Genomic DNA, 22,337 nt, shown 5'->3' with positions numbered 1-22,337 from the left:
TGTTATATGTAAATAATATTAATTTTTATATATATATATATATATATATATATATACACACACAGTAAGTTTAAAGTAGTATTTGGTATTTGTATTTTCTGGGCACTTTATTAAGAACCAATCTGCCATCATAACTTAGCGATGCAAATGTCCAAGGATCCGCGGATGACCATTCTACCGCATAAACGCTATCTTCGTGTTCTTCGTATCTACCCACAACTCCATCTTCTAGCCTAAACATATGATTTTATATTTAGTATGTTAATTTCTGTAAATTTATTTTCGTTATAGAGTTATTGAAATTACTTGTCTTTCTTGCAACTGTAGTCATTTTGTGTATAATCATCTTCAGTAGAAACTATGTGTCCAAATGGTTCTGAAGAAATTGACGCAATACTACATAATATTACTCTTGAATCACTACTGGAAGTTAAAACTAATTGATCATGGAAACGATTTATTCTAATATTCCACACCCAATGAGAATGTTCCATACGCGATAGTATTGGTTCCGTGGGTGTTCTAATATCCCAGAATTTCATGTAACCGTCATCTCCACATGTAGATAAGAAGTACTGTCGGTTTGCATTAAAATCTAAATCTCTAAATTATAAATTAGTTTATTCATTTATATTATAGTTGGTTATTATTTTATAGTCAAATGAGACCAAGTATTACCTGATTATTTGAGAATGAGCAGACAAAATTGTCCAAGATGCTTCAGAAGGATTTCTAAAGTCCCATCCACGAACGTTATTTTCATTTAAAGTAACAAATTGATTGCAACCATTGTGAGGATTCCATTTTCCATTTGTGAAACGTGGTTGACTTTTACCAGCCAAAGTACCAAAAGTGACGGTCTGCGCAAGGTATCAGAATATATACAATTGCTTGACAATAAATGCAGAAACCTATTGTTACCTGTGGTCCATTTTCAGTTAAATCCCATAATACAAATTTATTATCTACAACTGATACAGCTTTTGTCGATTCCATTGGATGATAAGCAATGGTTTTAAGATCTGTACCATACGGCGTTGTATCAATTTCTGCTAACTTTTTAAGGTCTTCAACATCATTTGTATATTCCTTCAATTCTGGCAACTTCCAAAGAGCTCCTTTCATTTGACAGGAACCATCATCTAAGTAAATACAATATATGTTTAATTTTTAAAAACTATTTGTCTTAATTTGGTAATTTAAAAGTTTTAATAATAATTACCGCTTAAACTATTATAACAGGTAATAAATACATTGGGATCTGTAGGAGATGCTTGTAAAGACCAAATTTCACCAATAGGATGATGAAACACTTGTGTCTTTAAACCACCTGTTTCTTCATTAAGTTCCACCACATGAACTTGATTATTATTAAATTTCAAAGACTGTGTTCCTACAAAAAATCTAACAACATCGGTTTCTGCTGTTTGAGCCGATAGTGCTCTTGTCTGGAATATAAACAAAATTATACTGCCATTAACAATAGGTAAAACAGGTAACAATAAAATAGATAATTTACAATAAATTTAATATTATTGTGGGAGTATGTATTTGGCTAAAAGAACTGTAAAGGTCTGTCATATAAAATTTTTTATTATCATTTGCATACTTGGAATTCAAGTCCATATATTATAGGGCTATCGTTTTCCATCTTTTTATACAATTTATATTTTATTATACATGAAACAACTGTACATTTAGAATGCAATCCAACCTAACCATACGATCTGTCAAAACAACTTGTAGTAGATACAGTGACTATATACATAGGCGCTAGAGGGCACTAAAACAATTAATAGATGCCACGTTGATAGATGAGATATTTTTATTCGATCGTTTTCACATTTTGTAATTAAATAACGAAAAATTGCATACATTGAAAAACAGCAATTATATTACATACTTGTACAGTTCTAAAATACAAATACAAAATGGTTTAAAATTATTTATCAAGAATATAACCACTTCGTTATTTGGTAGGTATTTCCAAATATATTCTGTATAAAATAAAGTTAAAAATTTCACACGATTACAGGAAATGAAAAATATCAAATGTGATGAATAAAAGGAAAACAGTAACAGTAAGTGTAATTATAGTTGAATACATATGTGCACAGTAATCGATTGTATTAAATTTAAAAGCCCGCGCAAACGGAATAACTATCCAGCCAATCAGTGATTCCGTTACATTTTCAAACCTACGCCGGGACATCTATATATTTGCGTGTCCCCTGCTGTATCCCCACCATTCGGATAGCAGCTCCCAGCGTTGGTTTGCGTCGGTCGACGGGTAACCAGCCGTGGGGTCACCAGATAAATTATGTCAAACGGAGTAGTGTTACGAACGTGAACGATTAACAAAATTCGTGGTGTTCATACACGAAAGTATTGTCAAGTGCGCGATTGTATACAGTTTCAATGTGGTTTCTATGGAACTCACCAAGTGACTGTCTCATAGACTTCCGTTAAATTAGTGTTACCTTTGAATGATCGTCCACGAACGTGTACACTCGTATTGTCTTTTTGTACAAATGCACGCATCTGTACTTATTTCTTCGAAAAAGTCATGCTGACCCTACAACATCAATTGTAAGTAACCGCTACTTGTCATTACAACGCTTCTTCAATTGACACTTGTGAACTGAAATATTTACATGAAGTTTACTGTCACAAAACAGCGGAATAAGTGTTTCTTTTACTCCAGTCCAATATTATGTCTGTCATGTAACCAAATTCGGCGAAAGTACAGCTGAGAAATTGCGATATCATTTTAAACGAATTTATACGATAATTCCGGCAAAATTAGAGGTCGGTAACTTCTTCAATTCCGTAGTAATTTTTTTTTAACGACATTACGATTCAAAATTTCTTCATCACGTGATGATCTGTTGTCGTCATTTGTTGATAGACACAATTTAATTTGATTTACATTTACAAAGGCTATACCTAATGAAAAGCACGATTAAAGCCTAAGTACACATTGTTACTCTTATTTTTTTTTTATTTTTATGAACCAAGTAGGCAAATTTCGTTATTTTCCCTTGTTGATATTATTTTCTAAATGATCTATAATTAAATCTCAATTATAAATTCTGTACCGTGTAATTGATGATAATTCAAATTCATTGATTCATTTGAAATTATTTATATTTGCCATTTAAATTGTCAATGAAAACATCTACCTTGTGTACATTTTAAGAAGAAATTAGAAATTTCTTAAGGGACATTGAACAAAATAATTTACAATCTTTTTTCCCGCCTTTTATTACTTAGAAGATCTACGATCCTATTTTCGATTTTATGGAAACACAAATTACTCGAGCAATTTTTCAACGTAGATATAACATCGCCGTAAATATGCAAACGCAAATGCGTTTAGTTCGTTCGATGAAAACAGTTTTAACTTCGTTCGCCTAACGGCCTAACGACATAATGCCGGTCGATGTCGCGTGCGTTAGAAACACTGCACTTTAACTTTGGAAATGTTTGATTGCAGTTTAGTATTTTATAAGTTTGTTATGTTACTAGGATATAATAATATGTAGTGTGATATAGCGATACGAATTTGAGATCAGTGTAGTGTAGTAATTATACTATACCCCAGTATTATTGTAGTTTGAAATATTGTATCAGGGTACCTATCGCATTCTGCTTCATTATGCTAACTATACGGTAACAGGCAAATTAGACAAGGTGTATAGTGATTCTTCTCTACAAACTATATAATATATTGTAACCCTGTGTCGTGATCCATAATCTATCATGTCCATCAAATTCTGCCGCGAGAGTCCCTTAAGGAGCGGACACTGTTCGCCAGAGTAATCTTTTATCTGTTCGCTCATCAACTTCGCGTCTTCTCCATTTCGCTCGATGAGAATGAAAAGATTCACCAGAGAAATTAACGAACGACAGTAACAGGTTTTTTTCGTTCTCACGTTTCAAAGTCGACCATTCGATTGATTAAAAAAGAATAAAAAAATTATTTATTTTATTTTATTTTACTATTGCAACTAGTAGAGTTTTTACAAATATCGAATAAAGTGCGTCATGAATTACATAGAAAAGGACATATATAATACAATACATCGTACATCGCAGCAAGTGTCATAAGGTGTCCATATACGGTGCATCGTCAGATATACATATCGCATAAACGGCACAGGACATTACTGACGCAGAACGCACAAGAACGCACAAGAACGCACACGGTGCGTCGTCGAGATGGGAAACGTGTTAAAACGAACGGTTTGGCAAGCGGTCAACCACGTCGACGTTTCACGCTGGCCCCATCATCGGTTTTCGTTCGCTGGAACATCCACACGGTGCTTCAGCGAGGTTGGCTAATTGTTCGGCCGGCATGTTTTCATCCTCTTGGCCGACCTCGTTGCCACGCCACGCCACGCCACGGCACGCCACGCCATGCCACGCCACGCCATGCCGCCCGACATGGCAGCCCGCTTCCACGTGAGATCAATCACTCGAGACTGGCGGGCAAGCGGCCAGTCTTGGCCCCATCAGTTAGTTGTTGAACAGATGAACGAACAGCAGCATGCGCGAACGACGCTTTTTTTCTGCCATCAAAAACGATTCGCCGTTGCGGGACAGTAGCCCCCTGGGTGGTAATCGCTTCGAATTCAGGGCCGATCCGAAGGTCTTTACGAGGGAAAATTGCAAATATTCTTCATAAGATAGTTGATTATTATTACGCGAAGGTATTATGTACTTACGATTATATTAGACTGTTTGAAGAACGAGATGAAATCTTTCTTGACGGCCCGGTGCGCGGCGACTACTTTCGAACAATGTTTCAAGCCTTTTTTATTCTTCCTTGTTTTAGCCAGCAAACCGGTGCAGCAACGCGCTATAAAACCTGAGGGTTTCATTTAAATCAATACTGTCGCGTGGTCGCGTGCAGAAAATTCTCTCTCTTATCGTGGACGGCTGGATATCGGGGCGTACATACTTAACGTGGTAGAAAGTGCATTTACTTTCCGGCTAAGCATACAACCTTTCGCCTCCTTTTTCTCTGGATGATAGGTCTCGGATGTGTTTGATAAAAAATTATTTCTTTCCACCGTACCCCGGTCAGAATGGCTTATCTTTGCTCTCCGCTGTCGTTTATCTTCCGTGAGAAACGATAAGGGAATGATATAATGTCGTGGTAGTATTCGATTCTTACTTCCTTCCTTATCCGTTTTCTCAGCCGAATTTAATGACGAACGATTTCTATAGTCGTTTGTTACTAGCGGGTAAGTTACTGGGGAGAGACTTGATTTGTTCGGTATCGAGATAACAATGAAAGTTTATCGGGTACATAGTTGAATAATTTAGAATACCGCTCACGAGGTATATTTCTCAACTATTCTAATAACATTCTAAACTTGAGACACTTGGAACCAAAGGGGTAAAGTTTGGAAAAGAAATTTCTGATATTGATCGAAATTGTTTAACCCTGCGTATTTATGTACACATCACTGCCGCGGGTACATACACGTATTGAAAGCTGGAAGACAAGGCCGTGACATTTTCCGTGCTTGTTTTCCTGCCTGGCTTTTTATAACCCACCGTTTGAAAAGATAGAAGATACGGTTACGACAATCTAGTGTCGAGGTATATACATACATACATACATATTATGTAGTATTTTAACAGCGTCGTGTGTTTGGAGAAAAGTATGTAAAACGAAACTTTACCTTTTATTTATCTGCTTCTATGTACATAGTTGTTTACTGTAGAGTCAATTGTCATTTAATTATTTTACCGTAAATTATACGGTACTCTATTGTGGATTATTTGGGGATGTTGAAGATGTGGAAAAGAATAATTTATAGTAATTTATGTTCAATAGCAGAGGATGCTCCGACTTATTGAGTTTACGGTCCATGTGTTACCATATGTTACACCATATGGTGATAATTAAACTGTTCACAATATGGTGAAATACACGAACTGTTTGAAATATGTATATCGTCAGCAAAAGTGTAAAGGATTTGGTTGGTGGATACTGGATTTCTTCTGGAGAACATTTAATTGTCTTTACCTTTATTATAATATCGACGTATTTCATTTCATTCAAGTATATTATTCTTTGATTCTCTTTGATTACTCTTTACGACTCTGATTCACTTCTAAAGACGAGAATATTTCATTATTCAGAATCTTCTTTATTTCTTAAGAAAACTTTCAGTATAACCCAGTTAATTTGTTAACAAAGTATCTTCTTTCTTCGTACGAATAAAAAGACGATGCACGTGAATATTTTAACCGTTGTATAATAAAAACGAACAAACAATGTTGCAAAACATCGCTGTAAACTTCAATTATCGAGTTTAATCGTAAGAAGAAAGAAAAAGGGGGATAAAAGAAAAGGCGGGAAACTATTGTTTCCTTTGCCAAAGGTTTTCTCATCGTCAGTCTTTCATTTTCCCTGAGGTATTGCTGGATTTATCTTTCGTTTGAATAGGAACGATTCTATGGAGAAATGTCAAGCGTCGTTTCTTCGAGATATAAACTTCGGATTGATGCTTTTGTTTTTTACCGATCGCCTTCACAAATCGAAGTCAGGATCGTCTCAGATCCATTTCCGTTTGTATGTATCGCTTTCCACTATGTTGTAACAAGCTCTCATTATACTTGCTTATGAACTAGATTCGGAACGTTGATTCATTCTTTGGCTCGCCTGTTTTATTTTTCAAATCTTGATCCGTCAATTGATCGATCAGTGAATTTCAAATGGATCCGTGGGTGAGATTGTCTTTATCTCATTCTATTCCCAGTGTTTTTCACAAAATTAAGCTCGCGTTGTCTTGTGGCTATGTACCTTTTCTCGTGTATCTTGAAAAAATTTTCTATGTTAATTTTTCACCCATTTTATTCTTTCTAAATACACATATCTTAAGCCCTCCTGTCCAGACTGGCATCCATAATTGTACCAACACGTGTATTTATTGGTAAACGTAACAGGAATTCCTTGACATGCTTGCCAATCAGTAACAGTAAGTTAAAACAAGAAAAAAGAAGAAAGAAGAAAGAAGAAAGAAGAAAGAAGAAAGAAGAAAAGCTGGTCAGCTGATAAATCTGTACCCGTAGGAAGATAGAAACTGGCCGAATGAATGCATTTTCAATGAATGAATTGGTTTGTATACAAAACGGTACTGCCGTCAGCGTAACTTGTATTTTCTACGATCGGTTTGTCCGATATATCCCGGCATCGAACGGAGCCGGAAATTGGTAACAGCAAAACCGATATGTTGAACGTCATACAACACATCCTTTTCCCTCTCTTTCTGATCCTCTTCGAGCGGCAAGGTCATTGCTAACATCAATACCAAACTTATTGGAACCGTAAAGTTCCATTTATGAATGCCATTTTCCATGACCCACTGGCGAAGAACGCGTGTATCGTTTCATGTAAGCAACAATTTTTAATACCTACATTAAATTTATATTAATTCATAATTACAATGTTTATACGTTGCACCACGAAAGGGTGCATCCGTCGCGTCGTCCAACCTCCCTCATCGCCATTTTATATGTATGTACCTACGTCGACCAGTGTAAACTAGGTATATTTTTTATCGCTTACAAGTCAGTTAAAATCTTGCCTTCGTTGCTGGTAGAGATAATATAACAGTCATTAACATCCCGCAGTAGGTAGTCTCGTTTTTGCAACGCGAAATTACGGGCGATCGGTGTCTAACAAGGATCTCGAAGGACGTCAGGTTTCCTCGAACTTTCCCATTTTACTATTCGTTTCGTTGAAACATCTGTTTCGCGGTGTCTCCGGTGTCATGTTACAATTATTGCTTCATAGTTTTGTCTCTAATTAAAATTCGGTCATCAGCCAGGCAGGTTTTATACGGTGGAAAAGCCGAACGAACGGTTTCGTTGCAGTTGAAGGATACAACTGACGTCTACGTCGCTTTGTCCTGAATTTAGTCAGGGCTGAGCGTAACGACGCGACGCGACGCGACGGGTGGTGGTTAAAGGCAAACCTGCTGTAGAGGTACATAGGTAGCAGAGGAGCTTTCTCTGCTTCCCTTCTCGACCCATTCACGATGACAATAATTGGCTAATTAAGTCGCCCTCACGCTCGTCCATTGCCCTCGGCCGGTGTTCCGGTAATTCAGTTGCAGGCATCTCTCTTCCTGTGACACAACAATGTAGGTCAATCGACGCGTGTGCCATAAACTGTCGGCCAGGCGAATTCGTTTCACGCTTCCGAGGCTTGTTTCACACAGAGCAAGCCATTCTGCTTACCATTTTTCCACGCTTCCAACTGCAATTGCAACTGCAATTGCAACTGCAACTGCAACTGCAACGTCGGCGCGACGCCTCGGTCGGGTCTGGCGAGCCAGAGTCGACGCTTTTTTCCACCGATTATACCAACCGCTTCGTCTCTTCTGCTTCGCAAAGAAACGTCGACTTGGCGAATTTATCGTTAACGCGCCGATGCCTTCGAGCTTTCCTTTTTTCCACTCTCCGCGCAGTCGTGCAGGATTTTAAAGCGTGCTGACGTTGGACGTTTTTCTGACCGTTCGTTCCTAGCAGATGGCTCGGAATTAGACTTTCGTAAAAACAGAGTCATTCCTGGAATATTGAGGAATTCTTACCGAGTGCATGGAACCTTATAGGTAAAACGAGATCCGATCTTGCGAGAAAGGAAAATTTTACTCAAAATTTCAGTAAAAAACCTGACTCGTTGCCGGAAGGAAGTTTTAAACATTTAATATAGCAAATGATTGTACATATAATTCTGACTGATCTAGAACTACTCAAATTTAATTCCTCGACCTTCGGCGTCTACCTTCTCGTCTTTCATTTCTGTTTGACACGTTTTCTAAGCTCTCGGGATTCGCGGCTCGTCGATAAGCTATCGAGGCCAGAAGAATCGTGTCGAGTCTGTGTCATAGGTCCATTATCGACTAAACACGGCTAAAACAAGCCGTATCTAAACAAGAAATTAGTTTCTTTCGTTATAAATACAAGGAAAATTTGAAGGAGAGAATTCAAAGACAAACATCTCGAGAGAAACGACTTAAAGTTCGTTCAAGTTTTTCTTACAGAGAACGGTTCATACTCCTGTTTAACTAAATTAATATTCCTCCGTCAGTGTATCCGAAGTATGCTTGGATCAAGCATCGAGGCCTATAGTCAGCGAAATGAATTAGCTGCACTTGACACAGGCGGCTGTCCTAGCAGGAATTCGTAGCCGGCTTCCGTTCGCCAGACAGTCGAGCAGACTATGCAAATAACCCGTGAAACCGTGTACATACATGCATACACGATGCAACGTTACGCTCGCAGCTCTCTTGGTGCACCACATTCTCCGCTATACGCAATCACACGTGTACGCACAAGGTGTCCTGAAAGTGTCAGCCAAATACATTTGCATTTCTTTGAAAAATCATTTTTCAGATAATCAAAATTTATAGTTTCTTATCGGTAATAAATATTTCAGATGATATTGATTTTGAAATCGTTCCGTGTCGTAAACTCCAATTGATATATGTATGTATGTATGTATGTATGTATGTATACCTTGGATAGATAAGATTCACGATTGTCACGTATTTTTCTATCGTATCATAAGAGGTCACACACCTCGAACTGGGAATTAATCTTATTTTTTTCATAGTTCTATTTCGTCCTAACACAAGAATACATAACTGGATTTCTACAATCATAGGTTTTCGATCTTCAATTTCAACCCTTTGACTAGAAGGGTGAATTCTCAATTCTACAATAATTAATTATCAAAGGAGGATTACCAATAACCGATATCTAGTACGTAATACAGAAATGCAAAGTTAAATTAACGTCGAGCTGAAAGGGAAAGGGTTAAAGGTGTTAAAGTTCTAAAGATTCTTTAGCGCGATTTCCTTCCTCTAGGGGATCCTATCGTGTTGGTTAGTGTAAGTACATGTATCCAAGACACCCTGTATGTCGACGTGTACTTAGGACATCTCGAGCCTGTGTAGAGGAGCAACCCGTACACATAAACCGAGGATCCCGTTCGTCGGGTACATTGGGGAAATATACGAACACGTATTCACCGATATTATCGCCTGCTTAAGCCCATCCCACATCGTGTCTCCTTTTCTCAGGCGGCTTCTAAATATCGTTTCTACGGAAATTATGCATTATAACATTAATAACGCGTATCTCGTGTTAGAATTTCTATCCTGGATCATTTTTTTTTTTTTTTTAAATTAAATATTGCGAGCTACTATTAATTGGTACAAGATAATTAGCAGAGGCAGGTTAAAGAGAATAATTGTAATTAATGATGCTCGAAGATTTTGGGTAACTGTTTAGAGAGATAACATTATTTTTTATTTGATATTTACTTATTGTTAGTTAGAGTAGCTTTGCCCAGATGTTTTACAAGCTCGTCGTTCGATTGTTGTATTACAACTCATTTAGGTCAGCCACCAATGCTCGGTTTTCCTCGCATCGTTGCTTTTCCATCGTAGTCAGGTTAATGGCATAAACGAGACCTTATCCTGCTTTTTGTGCGAGCGCACACACTCCGGATGTGTATTTGAAAATCAGCCAGCCTTTACGAGCTGTAAGAAATAAAGAGCAATAATTTTATTGCTTTTGCTAGTTTCCCTAGAAACTCCAACCTATTTCTCAACACTTTAATAGAGTTATATAGGTACATACAGTGGGCCGCAAAAGTGTTCAGACACCGTTTAAAACAGAATATGTACCTCGTTTAAATAAAAATTAATTTACTAAAATATGTGCTTTTGTCGTTTTAAAAAATTGGCAAGAAAAAGTTCCTCTGATAACGTGATAATCCGAAAGGACCATTGCTGGTGAGATGTTTTCCAACCACGAAACGTTAGCTCCGTTGGCTCGATCCTCCTTGATAACTATTCTTCCAATAATGGCCCTTTCCCGCTGCGAGATAACGAGTCTCGCATCTCGACTATCGGTATCCTGTTTTCCAACAGGAACGTGCGGTTTAGGGAAACGAGGGCCTAGACTGACTCACTGCTTTTATCTTCGGCACTGCAGCTATCGTCCGGAAATCTGTCGGAACTACTTACATACGTTCAACTTTCGACGGAAGAATTCTTGGCGATTTCATAGCTATTTTGAATTTTTGGAAACCATGGTTCTGAGTGAAACTCAGTTGAATAGGTATATCACGAAGAAACAGAATTAGCAGGTTTTTATTCAAAATTAAAATAACAAATAAAAAGAAAAATACATTTCTATGAACGTAATAATGCAATTAAAAGTATTGGAAAAAATATTGAAACTTTCCTAGTCGAAGCAACACACTTTTCGTTGGAGTGATAATACATATTTCTCGCCGCGTGATAAGAAATCGAGACCGGCTGGTGTGTTCGACTTTGTTTCCGCGTGCATGACTTTATTCGTCCGTGTCATTTACGAGATTACTACCGAGAAATCAGTAATGTGTTTCTCAATAACTAATGGCAAAAGTTGTTGCGCGATAGTAGGTACGTCGAAGAAACGTAATAGTCATTCCGATGGAATCTTTGCACGCCACCAGAACAAACGAAATGACTTGTGAGTCAGGGAGTCTTGGAAATGCGGAGAAAATTGAAACGGAAGAATTTTCTCTCCCGATAACGTCAAACAGGAAGTTTCTTATTTTATTATCTGAACCTTCAATCTCCTTGATCTAGCTGACAATTTTCTTAGAATTTATACAAATAGAAATACCTCCTGAGCATTTTAGCTTTCAAGTCTCGGTGCATGACGAATTTTCGGGCTTCTCTTCCACTCGATCGACTTTATTTCTCGCATTAGCAGAAAACAGTATCAACGGTGTCATCATTTTACACCTCGATCAGGGGCTTAAATTGCAATCGTAGGGTTTGCTAAAGTATTATTCAGGTGTCATTTGCAACGTCATGCGTCAGTAGGATCCCCGATTCGTCCCTTTGCCACGGTGCGGTGCGGTGCGGTGTTTCAACTGATAGCGAGTGAACCGTGATCCGATCAGCAGCGCAAATGAAACATTAATACCTCCCATGGAATGTAATTCGAACGAGCTCGTCAGCTTGTTTGCAAAGACTCGAATAATATTCGAGAGGATAGGAAGATTGTAGCGCAATTAAATCAAGACGTACCTATACCGAGAACGGTGAAACCACTTGGGGAACATCTTCGTAAGTGATTATCAACCTGTTCTAGGAAAACAGCCGGTGAAAGCAATCGGTCGTGTTTGAAAAGTAAAGTAAAACTAAAATTAGATATCGACGAGAACTAAAGCAACGACACCGGCTGGACTTCTTTTAGAAAAGTACAAAGCTTTTCTTTTTTCGCGATTGGTCGCGATGAAAGTTGTTTGGAAAACCATTTTTGACGATCGTGTGGTGAAATTGTAATATATTGTAATTGTTACAAAATATAAAAGGTTAATTGCAACAAAATTGGAATTCAAGTTGAAAATAATGTAGATTACTAAATAGATCATTTATTCTTTAGCTCGATAGCATTCACATCGGAAAACGAGAATTATCGTTTTTTACCTCGATTTATGTATATGAAAAATTTGTGAAAAATAGCCAAACTGGAAACCAGTCATTTTGACCCCTTTGGTAGCTCTAGTATTAATAAATTTCTAAAATATATATTTTTCTAATTAGATTCATTGATCTCTACTTTTTCTTTATTTTCTCATTGTTAATAGTGGGAACGATCGGTGATGCACTAGAAATCGTATTAAAATGGAAGTAAACCCATGTTCCGCGAATACACAGTTTGTACTACTTCGAACATTCTAGCATCATTTTTCTTATACATATGTAGTTTCCACGATAAAATTCTTGTTTCAATCATCAAACAAGTGTTCATATCCGTGTTCGAGATTTTTCAAAGTACATTCTGTTGTTTCTAAATAAGTTCGACGCATCTTTGCTTGAATTGAATAGTAGTACTGCAATAAATTTTATTTAAATTATTCTGCGATTGAATTAGTAACGTATTTGTGAGATGAGATGAGATGAGATGAAAAGTGAGGTAAAAGTGTGATTATTACTTATTCAAACGTTGCTAACAAAAGACAGGAAAAAACTGAGAATATTATTATCTCTTCTGAATACCAGACATCTCAATAGTAGTAGGTATTATGTACACATTGTGATCGAAGAATAGGACGTTGCAATGAATTCAGTTGATGAAACATTTAACACGGTGTTGTGGATTCTTTTGTATTCTAATAGCCCGATTTCACTGACAATTCTATAATTAGGAAACAGGCGTTAGATAAATTAACTCCACTTTTGGAATTTAGAAATAAAGAAAAGTTTACCATTAAACTAACCATTGATTGTGTTTTATTTTCAGGGAGCAGACGATCGCCCGAAAATGGGGTTGAAAAGACGTCGTAACAAAGCCGAGCACCCACGAAGCGATTAATTCGAGTTAGCGTAAAGGTGTTGTGCAGAAGAAAATGATGACTGCCATGGCCAGGTTGCCTTGCAAGCAAACTTCGCCTTCGCAGCAACCGCGGGTCAATAATTTTGGAAACAGTCGAAATCCCTACTGGGAGATGCAAACTGGGAGGCATCCTGCGCCTCCTTACGTCAGGAATCATCATCGGCACACAGATCACACAGGTGAGCTAACCCTGCGCCTCCTCTATTTGTTACGTTATATTATTAAACGATACGTGTTGCGATCACGGTGAAGGTCGAGGTGTTCATTTTTCACGATCAACCCTTTCTTTTTTTTTTTTTTTTCTTTTAACTTGCACTTGATAAGAGGGAAAAGTGGAATGCATGAAGAGACGCTTTGAACTCTCGGTACATATTTATATAGCTTCTAATTTCTTCTCTGGTGAATACCTGCTCTGACGGAAGCTGCTGTGAGAAAAAATAAGAGCGATGCAGGTGTAAGTTTCACCCGTTGACACGTGAATCATTGCATTCGTGACGCTTTGAAAATGACAACAAAGTTGTAACTTTGAACTTAAGAATATTTTTACACGATGTTAAAATATGTTTTATGCGTAGAAAATTGTTTATTTCTTATTTTTTGTTTTATTTTATTTTATAATTTTCTCTGAAATTGAAAATGATTGAAATTTTATCAGACGAATATTTTCGAGTGGGAGTACGTATTTTAATTAAAACTTTGAATGAATTTCTGCAACGAACAGCTGCTTTGGCGATTCATAAAGCTGTTCGTTATTTATACCTTGAACCTGCGCAACTTTCCTACGGGCGACTTATTGTTAGTATCCTTGAACAAAGTTCCTATCGAACGAACGGGTTGTTTTATCTTCACCCTTCACCGTTATCGTCATTAATTATCCTATTTACGACGACACCAAGACATGACCCAGCAGCCTGTTCCCTTGTAACGATGTTCAACGAGTTATCAATTATTTATGGAACATTCTGTTGATACCAAAGTAACCGAGCCGGTCGAAAACTTGCCAAAAGTGTTTCCAATCACCTGCGCTCCCAGTAAAATTCGGTATTCGCATAATTTTCTAAACGAACGAGAAGCATTCAGAGTTAGATTTCGTAACGAGATTGAAAAGTGCCGAGATTGAAATTGTCGCTACTTTAATTTTATTGAAGTCAAGCAACGCAAGCACATGGCTAAAGTGCAAAAAAAAGGCAGGCATTTTATCATTGAGAAGAAATATCGATGAAAAAAGCAGTGATAAGAAGATGACGCCTTCGAAGAGGAGGCAGTTCGTTCCCTCTGTATCGTGACAGAATCATTGATTGTCTCGAGGCACTTTAGCTCCCTAAGGCGTGTCAGAGGCGCGTCATCATCAATCAATCAATCATCAACGTGCGTGCGACGCGAAAACGGGAGAAGCCGCAAATGTTGTTCTGCTCGTCGTTAACCCTTCAGCTTGTCTTCAAGCTCCTCTTCAGCGATACACTTTAACTCGAGGACACGTGTAAAACGCGGATACACGTGCACTACTGTCGTCGTTCGTCCATAGGCGTAGCTCCAAGAACATCAGGTCCATTAACCTTCAGAGTACGTGATTAAACGTAGATTTAAAAGCAAAATTTTTTGTAGAAAAACAATTTAATACCTTCAATGGAAATCACTCGTTTAATGACTTATCATTTAATTAACGCTGTCCACTTTATGGCTTCTATTTTTAATTTTATTACACTTTATCGTTTTAATTGTGATTATCAATATCGTGAATTACAGTCGAGGACGAAAATAAGTGCATTGATTCATGCAGAGTCTTGAATCTGCTTATACATGTACATATGTATAATACATATTCAAGAAATTAATATTCTTCCTTGTCAAATTATGCATCCAAATTATGTAGTAGTAACCAGTATCCTTTTTTTTTTTTCTTTTAATTTATATAAATTCCAAACGACCGAGTTAATTGCATTTTCAGATCATACCTTCCGGTGGCTTATTGCACAACCGGATGTATTCATGGCTACCCGGAAATTATGTTAGAGTGAAACTATTGACGAAGCCTCCTTTATTCCTAATATTTTATGCGACTTTCGAAATAGGCATTACACTTCGATGCACGCATGAATTTCTGCTATTTTTAATTTTACAATAGATGACTTTTGAGGATACGCTTTAATTAGAAATTGTATTACCTAATTAACATCATTTTTATTATTTCTATTATACCAACGAACTGAAGCACCCGATATCACATCGCGACAAATGTTCAATTCGAATCAAGAAGAGAATCTAAAATTAGCTTGATCGATTCAGATTCTCGAATGTTTTTGATTAGGGTTTATTAAGGAAATCAGACCAATCAACAACGTCACAGGCAACAATTCTAACAATCGCTTCAATATGTATACTACTTTTTTAAAACATCATCATCAAATTATAAATAAGACGATAAATTAAACGATATTAAAAATTTGATTTGGTCCTAGAACTTGAACAGCTTTGCCTTCAGATTTTGAAAGAAATTGCAAAAAATTGCATAGAGGTCGAATAAAGGGCCAGTTCCGGAAGAATCCTCGTTGCCCTCTGTGCTCGTGCCTGAGCACGTGGCTAATCCTGTCGAGCGGGTATCTGGATTGGTATCCGTTTACAGGAAGCGGGCTATTTACCGTTTTTACTCGAGTGTCACTTACACCCGTCTGGTTTCCTCGTCACGTGCCACAGGGAAGCGGAAGAGCGCGGTGGAGCTACTTCAGGAAACGAAGGCCTTGTACGTGAAGAGCGAGACTGTACTGGACCGGAAGCAGGAGCTGAAGAACAGCGGTCATCTTCAGGTGTCGCAATTGAATGCAGCCAGTGCGCCACCGAGACTACTGAGAAAATGCGGTAACACCTCGACCTGTTCCTTGCAACCGACGTCGCCGTCGCAGTTGCCACCTTCTTCGTTGACACCTCCTTGTTGCTGGCCATCCTGCCACGAACAGGATAAACGTAAGTCTTTCGTAATCAGGGATAGGCTTTCTCTCTTGATCTCCGAAAATTAAAAACTACTACATACTGAAAGGGTTAAAGTGAAATGTTGCTGTTTGAATTACAATAAATCTGAGAAATTCCACCTTCGTGCACATGATCGATTTAACTCCGGCTATTTAAGAGCCAGCCGCTTGTTCGTTCATACCGCTTTTCCTTTCCATTGCATTGGCGGGCAACTTGCCACGACGAGATAGCCGTAAGTGGTTGTCTGAGCACTTTCGAAAGCTCCTCGAATCTTCCTGTAGATTGTAGGTCTGGGAACAAGTAGCGATTATTTATGAGATGTATTCAGCGGGGATACCACTGTTCAGACAAATATCCGATATTATAAAATCTCCTGCGCTTTTGGGCAAACCAATTATATTTTTCACATTTCAATGAATCTTATGACATAACTATGACAGTGTGAACGTTTCATTTTATTTAAATAATTATTAACCCTTTTTCAATAACTGAGCAATCCTCATAAACTCAAATTTCCTGCTCAAACATGTTCTACGATAATGATTCGAATATTTGACGGTATTAGAAGCTCCCCGTTTTTACTTAATCCTTTGCGGTCGAAGGCTGCGGTATTCTTAACGGCACACTTTTACCGTTTTGGTCGCGTGTCGACTCGTTTTATTGGTTTCTTGTCTGTCAACGGTGGTTTTCCTCGACGTAGGTGTGTACAAACGTATTATTCGTTTTACAATCGAGTCCGGTAACATTTCAAATACTTTTCTCGATATTTCAGATAAGTTTTGTCTTTGTTTCACAGCAGACGGGATACTAAGTCCTCAACAAACACTGCCACCCGCGCTGCCACCCAAGAGTCCACGCCTGGTTCCAGTTCCGCAGAGGCGTACGATTTCAGGGCCGCCGAGCAGCACCGGTGGAGATCAGCTCCAGACGAAATTACGTCGATTATTAAACACCGACAGCAAAGAGAACGTATTCTTCCCAGACAGCAGCCCGACCCAGACTGTCGTGCAGTCGAACGGTGTTCCTCAAGAAGATAAATTTCGCTATTCTCCTGGCAGCTTGTCGCCAAATTTCCGCGACGAAGATCGTGGAAAGGTGACATTCCACTTGATCATTTTTATTCATTCCAAGATACAACTTTCTTGTAACTATCAAAGAGCTTTAGACAGCGGAAGTTGTACTTACACGTGTTCCTGAGTTTAACACAGAAGCCGTATTCTTCCGCTATCTTATTTCTGTATCTACTGTAAGAAGGATTCTTACTCATCGTTATAACAAACGTCTGTGTTTTATTTATCCTAATATCATTTAATTACCGCTGTAATACTTAACCTTTAGTTGAAGAAACTATCTGAAATTCTAATTTCAGAAGAATAATTTTAATTAATTTCATTATTTTTGCAGCATTGTTTGCAACCGGATGCCCGGTTCAAGTTCGGCCGTAGCAACTCGCATTCGCACACCTCTGGAAGGGCTGCGAGAAAGTCGACCAGTTCGCAATCGGTGGAAAACACAGTCTGTCACAAATCTTTGCCCGACCTGCATACAAGCACGCGACGAAGAGCATCTCTTTCGCCACGCGCATCGACCAATTCATCCAAACCACCAGGACATCATCAAACCGCGAGCAATTGCCCGGATTGTGAAACTAGTTCCGATTATTCTGAGCACAGTTTTAAACGGGACGCGGTTTGCTATCGAAGGTGCTTTAATCATCATAACATGTGTGTTTCTATAAATTTTCATTTCATTCTCAAATAAAGAGAGGTTAAAAAGAATATTTGTATTTAAAAATGAACATCCCCACTTGATAAGATTACTTTTATTCCTTTCAGCTCCAGACACATTAGACGTTCCTTCGGTTCAGGCGGTGGCGATGCCAGCAGCGTATTATCCTCGGGTGGTCGAACACAAAAATCATCAGGTTCCAGCAAATTGAGCCATGGAGCAACAGCGAGAGATTCGGGTGGTTCGTCGGGGCATTGTACGCATCGTAGCGAACCTCCTCCAGTGATACAGGTACGATTTTTAAAACATTAACCTCTTTTGCCCAACAGCTGTGGTGGTTACCGAGCATAATATCTTTCTCAGGACTGTTGGAGTCATATACGCCGTGACAGTGGTGCATCTACCCAACACTCGACGGAAAAGGATCGTTCAAGAAGAGGTAGCTACGCTAACGGTACACCACCATCCGTTCTAAGACACTACAGTCCTGACTCGGAGAGCAGCAACAGTCAAACGGATTATAGTCCGACGTGTAACTCAAGGTAAGGTATACGTAATGATTAATGTTGAATTATTCGAGATCACGGTCGAATTTAGGATATTTAGATCGATCTAAATTTTATTTATATTTATATTCGTTTTCTCAGATTCTGTCTCCAAATGTGATTTCTGATCATTTGCGAACTTTGAAAATTATAGTAAAAGAAAACATTCTTATATCCTTAACTTTTCATAATTTTAGAATAATCTTCAGCATTGGAATCATTTACATACTACAAATTCAACTGTGATGTTGGTCTAAAGCTGTGTATCCAGAAATAAGTGAATTTTTTACATGATTTTTAAATTAATTAAACAAGATTTTAATTATTGTACAATAGGTTTTCCGATGGTTGGAAAGAAGGTCGTGGTCGACCAATATTGAGATCGAAATCAGACATTAGTGATCGCTATTGGCGTCAAGATAATGGTCGATCTAACAAAGTACCTGCCCGACCTCCTCGGTCAATTACTCAGCTCGAGAGCTTCTTCGATTGTTTGGGCCTCGATTCGGATAATTTTCAACGTATCACGGAGCCAGATTCGAAGACGTCGTCTCCTGTATTTTTTGATAGCGTTAGCTCGGTTGATTCAGCCCTTGGTCTTTACTCTTGGGCTGGGAACAATCAAACAAATCAGGGTAGTCAATGGCAAAACAATGATTGTAGCGTTGGCATGGGCAACGACGATTGCAACCAAAGGGCCAGCGATCCTCCAAGCATCGTCGAGCGGAATGCTCGAATAATCAAGTGGCTTTGTCAATGTCGGAAAGTACAGTTTGGATACAGTTAAACAACGAGTTTAGAGAAATGACAATCCATTAATTTTTCATTTACAGTAGCATGCGTTTGAAGAATCAACGAAGGTATACTGTTTAATTTTCTTTTTCTTTTCATCTTGCCAACTGATAATAGTCTTTACGCGTTGCGAGAAACCTTTTGCTTTACTTTTAAATTCGCTGAAATCGTTTCTTGCATTCACATTTCCAGTTACTAGTTAGTGCTGCAACGAGTAGCATCTTCATTTATAGTCCCTTTTTCTTTTTTCTTTTTTCTTTTTTCTTTTTTCTTTTTTATTTCAGATGAACATGTGCCATCTACTTTTATATAACTTGTTATTGCATTCGCGTTGTGTCTTCGCTGTCGAATTGTCACCGAAAGCATATTCGATGTGACGTTCTATTTTAATCGACGCATCCGCGTCAAAAATTTGTACATACAATTAGTAGAAAGTAGAAATTATCGAATATTTTCATACCTATAGTCGTGTAGCTTTTTGCTTATTCGAACAGTTTTCATTTTACCGGAAAAAATTTATTGTCGTACGTTAATTCTGTTAAATTTACAACGAACCTGTGGTACGTGTTTTGTACCATAGCTTTGTGGTTGATTAGTTAAAGTTATGTATAAAAATTAGGAAATTTATTCCAATGTTTTGCATTTGAAAATTGTAAATGAATCGTTTTCAAATTGGATCGTTATAGCATTTATATTAACTCTTTTGTACTAGAAACGGCAGATTTGTTTTTTTCTTACGCTTTCATTTTCCATGTTACACATTTTAATCATTAATTAATGTTATTATTTAACGAGTAATTTGATATCGAACGATAACTGAACGTATGGTTCAATTTTTCTAATTAAATAGGAATTGACAGGATGGCATTACGATTGTATCAAAAGACAGATTTTTGTTGTCCAATAGTACAGAATAATTGCTGTGTTATCAATAGAGTTATCATAGTAGCATTAATTCAAACTCATTAATGTTTTTTCCCAGGTCTAGATTATTGTATTAATCAGCTGTATCGTAGACATACGAGTGTTATTGGTACAAAGCAGAACAAAATGTGATTTACTAAATTTCTAAGGATTTTTCTCTGTAACAATTTTCACGAATGGAATTTGTACAAGTAACTTAATGATCAACTCTTCACGTGTTAACGTTTTTATATCCTATAAATCTTGTTAAGTCTAATTGCGTTAACTTGTTGCAATCTTAATTTGTAGTATACTTAAAAGTTTGTATAATTTTCAAATTCATAGTTTAAATTGAAAAAAAAAAAAAAAAGTATTTGCAAGATTATGCGCGGTACTTTATTATTTATTGTATATCTACTTTGTGCCTACAAAGATATTGATAAAAATTATTTTATTAGGAAATTTATTCAGATTGCTTGATATATCTATACATATGTTTAATATTTTATTAAAACTTGTGTACTTTATAAACTTAATATCATGCTTCAGGTACTGAGAAAAACTCTAAAATGAGTATCTTATATTTTCGAAAGTCTAAATTAAACACAATCTCTCAAATAATGCGATATATAAATGTAAAAACCTGTAATTGATAAGAATGTGTATTTATTTGTTGCTTAAAAAACGTTTCTTGATATATTTCACCGTGCAATAATACGAATAATTCACTTTTAGATGTTTCTGATTTGAAGTGACGTCTATTAGATTATACCGTTTGAAATATTTTAACTACTGTACGGCAATAAATTACAGATACATTAACGATGACTTTGAATGTTTGTGAGGGAGAAATTGTTAACTACGGGATTCAAGTATTTTAACAGGAAAAAAAAAAGATGGAAGAAGATTTTGTGTAACATAAATACAATAAGAAGTTACTCAACTACTCTCATTTCAAGTGATATAGATGTCTTAGATGAATAGTGAGTTTCCATAGATTGTAAGTAAAACATCGTAGTGCATTATATTTAAAACAAGAAAAAAGAGTTGAAAAAGTTGCTACTTGATTAGTAAAACTTAAATTTTTCAAGCGAATGTAAAGTGATGCTTGTATCAAATGTTAGATGTTTCTGTAGTTACATACCCAGTATTTACTGTAACACTTACAGTTTTTTGACAAAAATATATATATAAAGAGTGTAATCGAAATTATAAAGACTGTCTTGACAGTCTATCATAAAATTGTTACTGCACAAAACTGAGCATAAAATGCGAATGCTTAAAAAACGTATTTTGCTTATAACTTTTTGAACCAAATACTGTTGATATATTAATAATATTCAGTGATTTTTCAAGTCGATTACATAAAAGTTTCTATGCTTAATAAAAATGAAATTCTTGCCTTACAACATTGAAAATTTTAATATATTATTATTATTAGTTATAATTCATGTTTGGTTAATAATTAATTTTATTACAAAATGTTTGGGAATAAAATAAGAAAAATCTACTTATAGCTTATATATATTATTATTGTAGAATGTAATAAATACGATATAAAAAAAAAATTGTTTTCAAAAAGTTTTAAGCAAAGTAATTGAATTAACATTACATGTTACTTCTTGAGAGTACAAGCACAAGGTGTGTTCTATTTCTACTCTAATAAAATATAAGCCCAACACTTTGTTGGATATAATATTCATTTTAATCTGTTTTAAATGTATCTCCATTTAGATTCTTCTTTAAGCGTTTGAAAACTTTATTGCTCATTAGTAGAAATATACATTCCACTTCTTCGATATATGGATACGAATCTCAAGGAGTAAAAATATAGCATACATTTTTATTAATCGTTTATAGTAAAATTCAGTTTTCCATTAATAAGAGTAATTTCTTAACATAATTGAAGAAACTTGTATTACATTATAATTATAAGCTGTTTTAAGTTGTACTTCGTGCGATTGATGTACTTGTATA

The 22,337-nt window shown here is 36.8% G+C and overlaps 2 protein-coding genes across 5 annotated transcripts; one reads left to right on the top strand and one right to left on the bottom strand.

Annotated features, from left to right (window-relative positions):
- Nucleotides 1-21: 21 nt before the first annotated feature.
- Nucleotides 22-2,038, bottom strand: LOC114873157 (EARP-interacting protein homolog). The gene is made up of 6 exons (XM_029181177.2): nt 1,610-2,038; nt 1,223-1,448; nt 922-1,142; nt 679-860; nt 307-603; nt 22-233 (listed from the first exon to the last, which is right to left on the bottom strand). Exons 1-6 carry the CDS (start codon nt 1,649-1,651, stop codon nt 71-73), a joined length of 1,131 nt encoding a protein of 376 aa, XP_029037010.1. The 5' UTR covers nt 1,652-2,038; the 3' UTR covers nt 22-70.
- LOC114873156 lies at nt 1,356-21,272 on the top strand. Of its 4 annotated transcripts, none has more exons than XM_029181173.2 (8): nt 1,356-1,495; nt 13,333-13,604; nt 16,120-16,386; nt 17,189-17,487; nt 17,797-18,116; nt 18,228-18,411; nt 18,484-18,662; nt 19,002-21,272. In XM_029181173.2, the coding sequence occupies exons 2-8, from the start codon at nt 13,439-13,441 to the stop codon at nt 19,450-19,452; spliced, it is 1,866 nt and encodes a 621-aa protein (XP_029037006.1). In that variant the 5' UTR covers nt 1,356-1,495; nt 13,333-13,438; the 3' UTR covers nt 19,453-21,272. The 4 variants fall into 4 exon arrangements, with proteins under 4 accessions (XP_029037006.1, XP_029037007.1, XP_029037009.1 ...); XM_029181174.2 differs by lacking the exon at nt 1,356-1,495 and adding an exon at nt 2,182-2,589 and having other exon boundaries at nt 17,192-17,487; XM_029181176.2 differs by lacking the exon at nt 1,356-1,495 and adding an exon at nt 2,182-2,589 and having other exon boundaries at nt 17,797-18,095.
- Nucleotides 21,273-22,337: the final 1,065 nt, after the last annotated feature.

The sequence above is a fragment of the Osmia bicornis genome, chromosome 6 (assembly GCF_907164935.1).
Source record: "Osmia bicornis bicornis chromosome 6, iOsmBic2.1, whole genome shotgun sequence".
Lineage (NCBI taxonomy): Eukaryota > Metazoa > Arthropoda > Insecta > Hymenoptera > Megachilidae > Osmia > Osmia bicornis.
The sequence above is the reverse complement of the archived record's forward strand: the minus strand, read 5'-3'. Positions and strand labels throughout refer to the sequence as shown.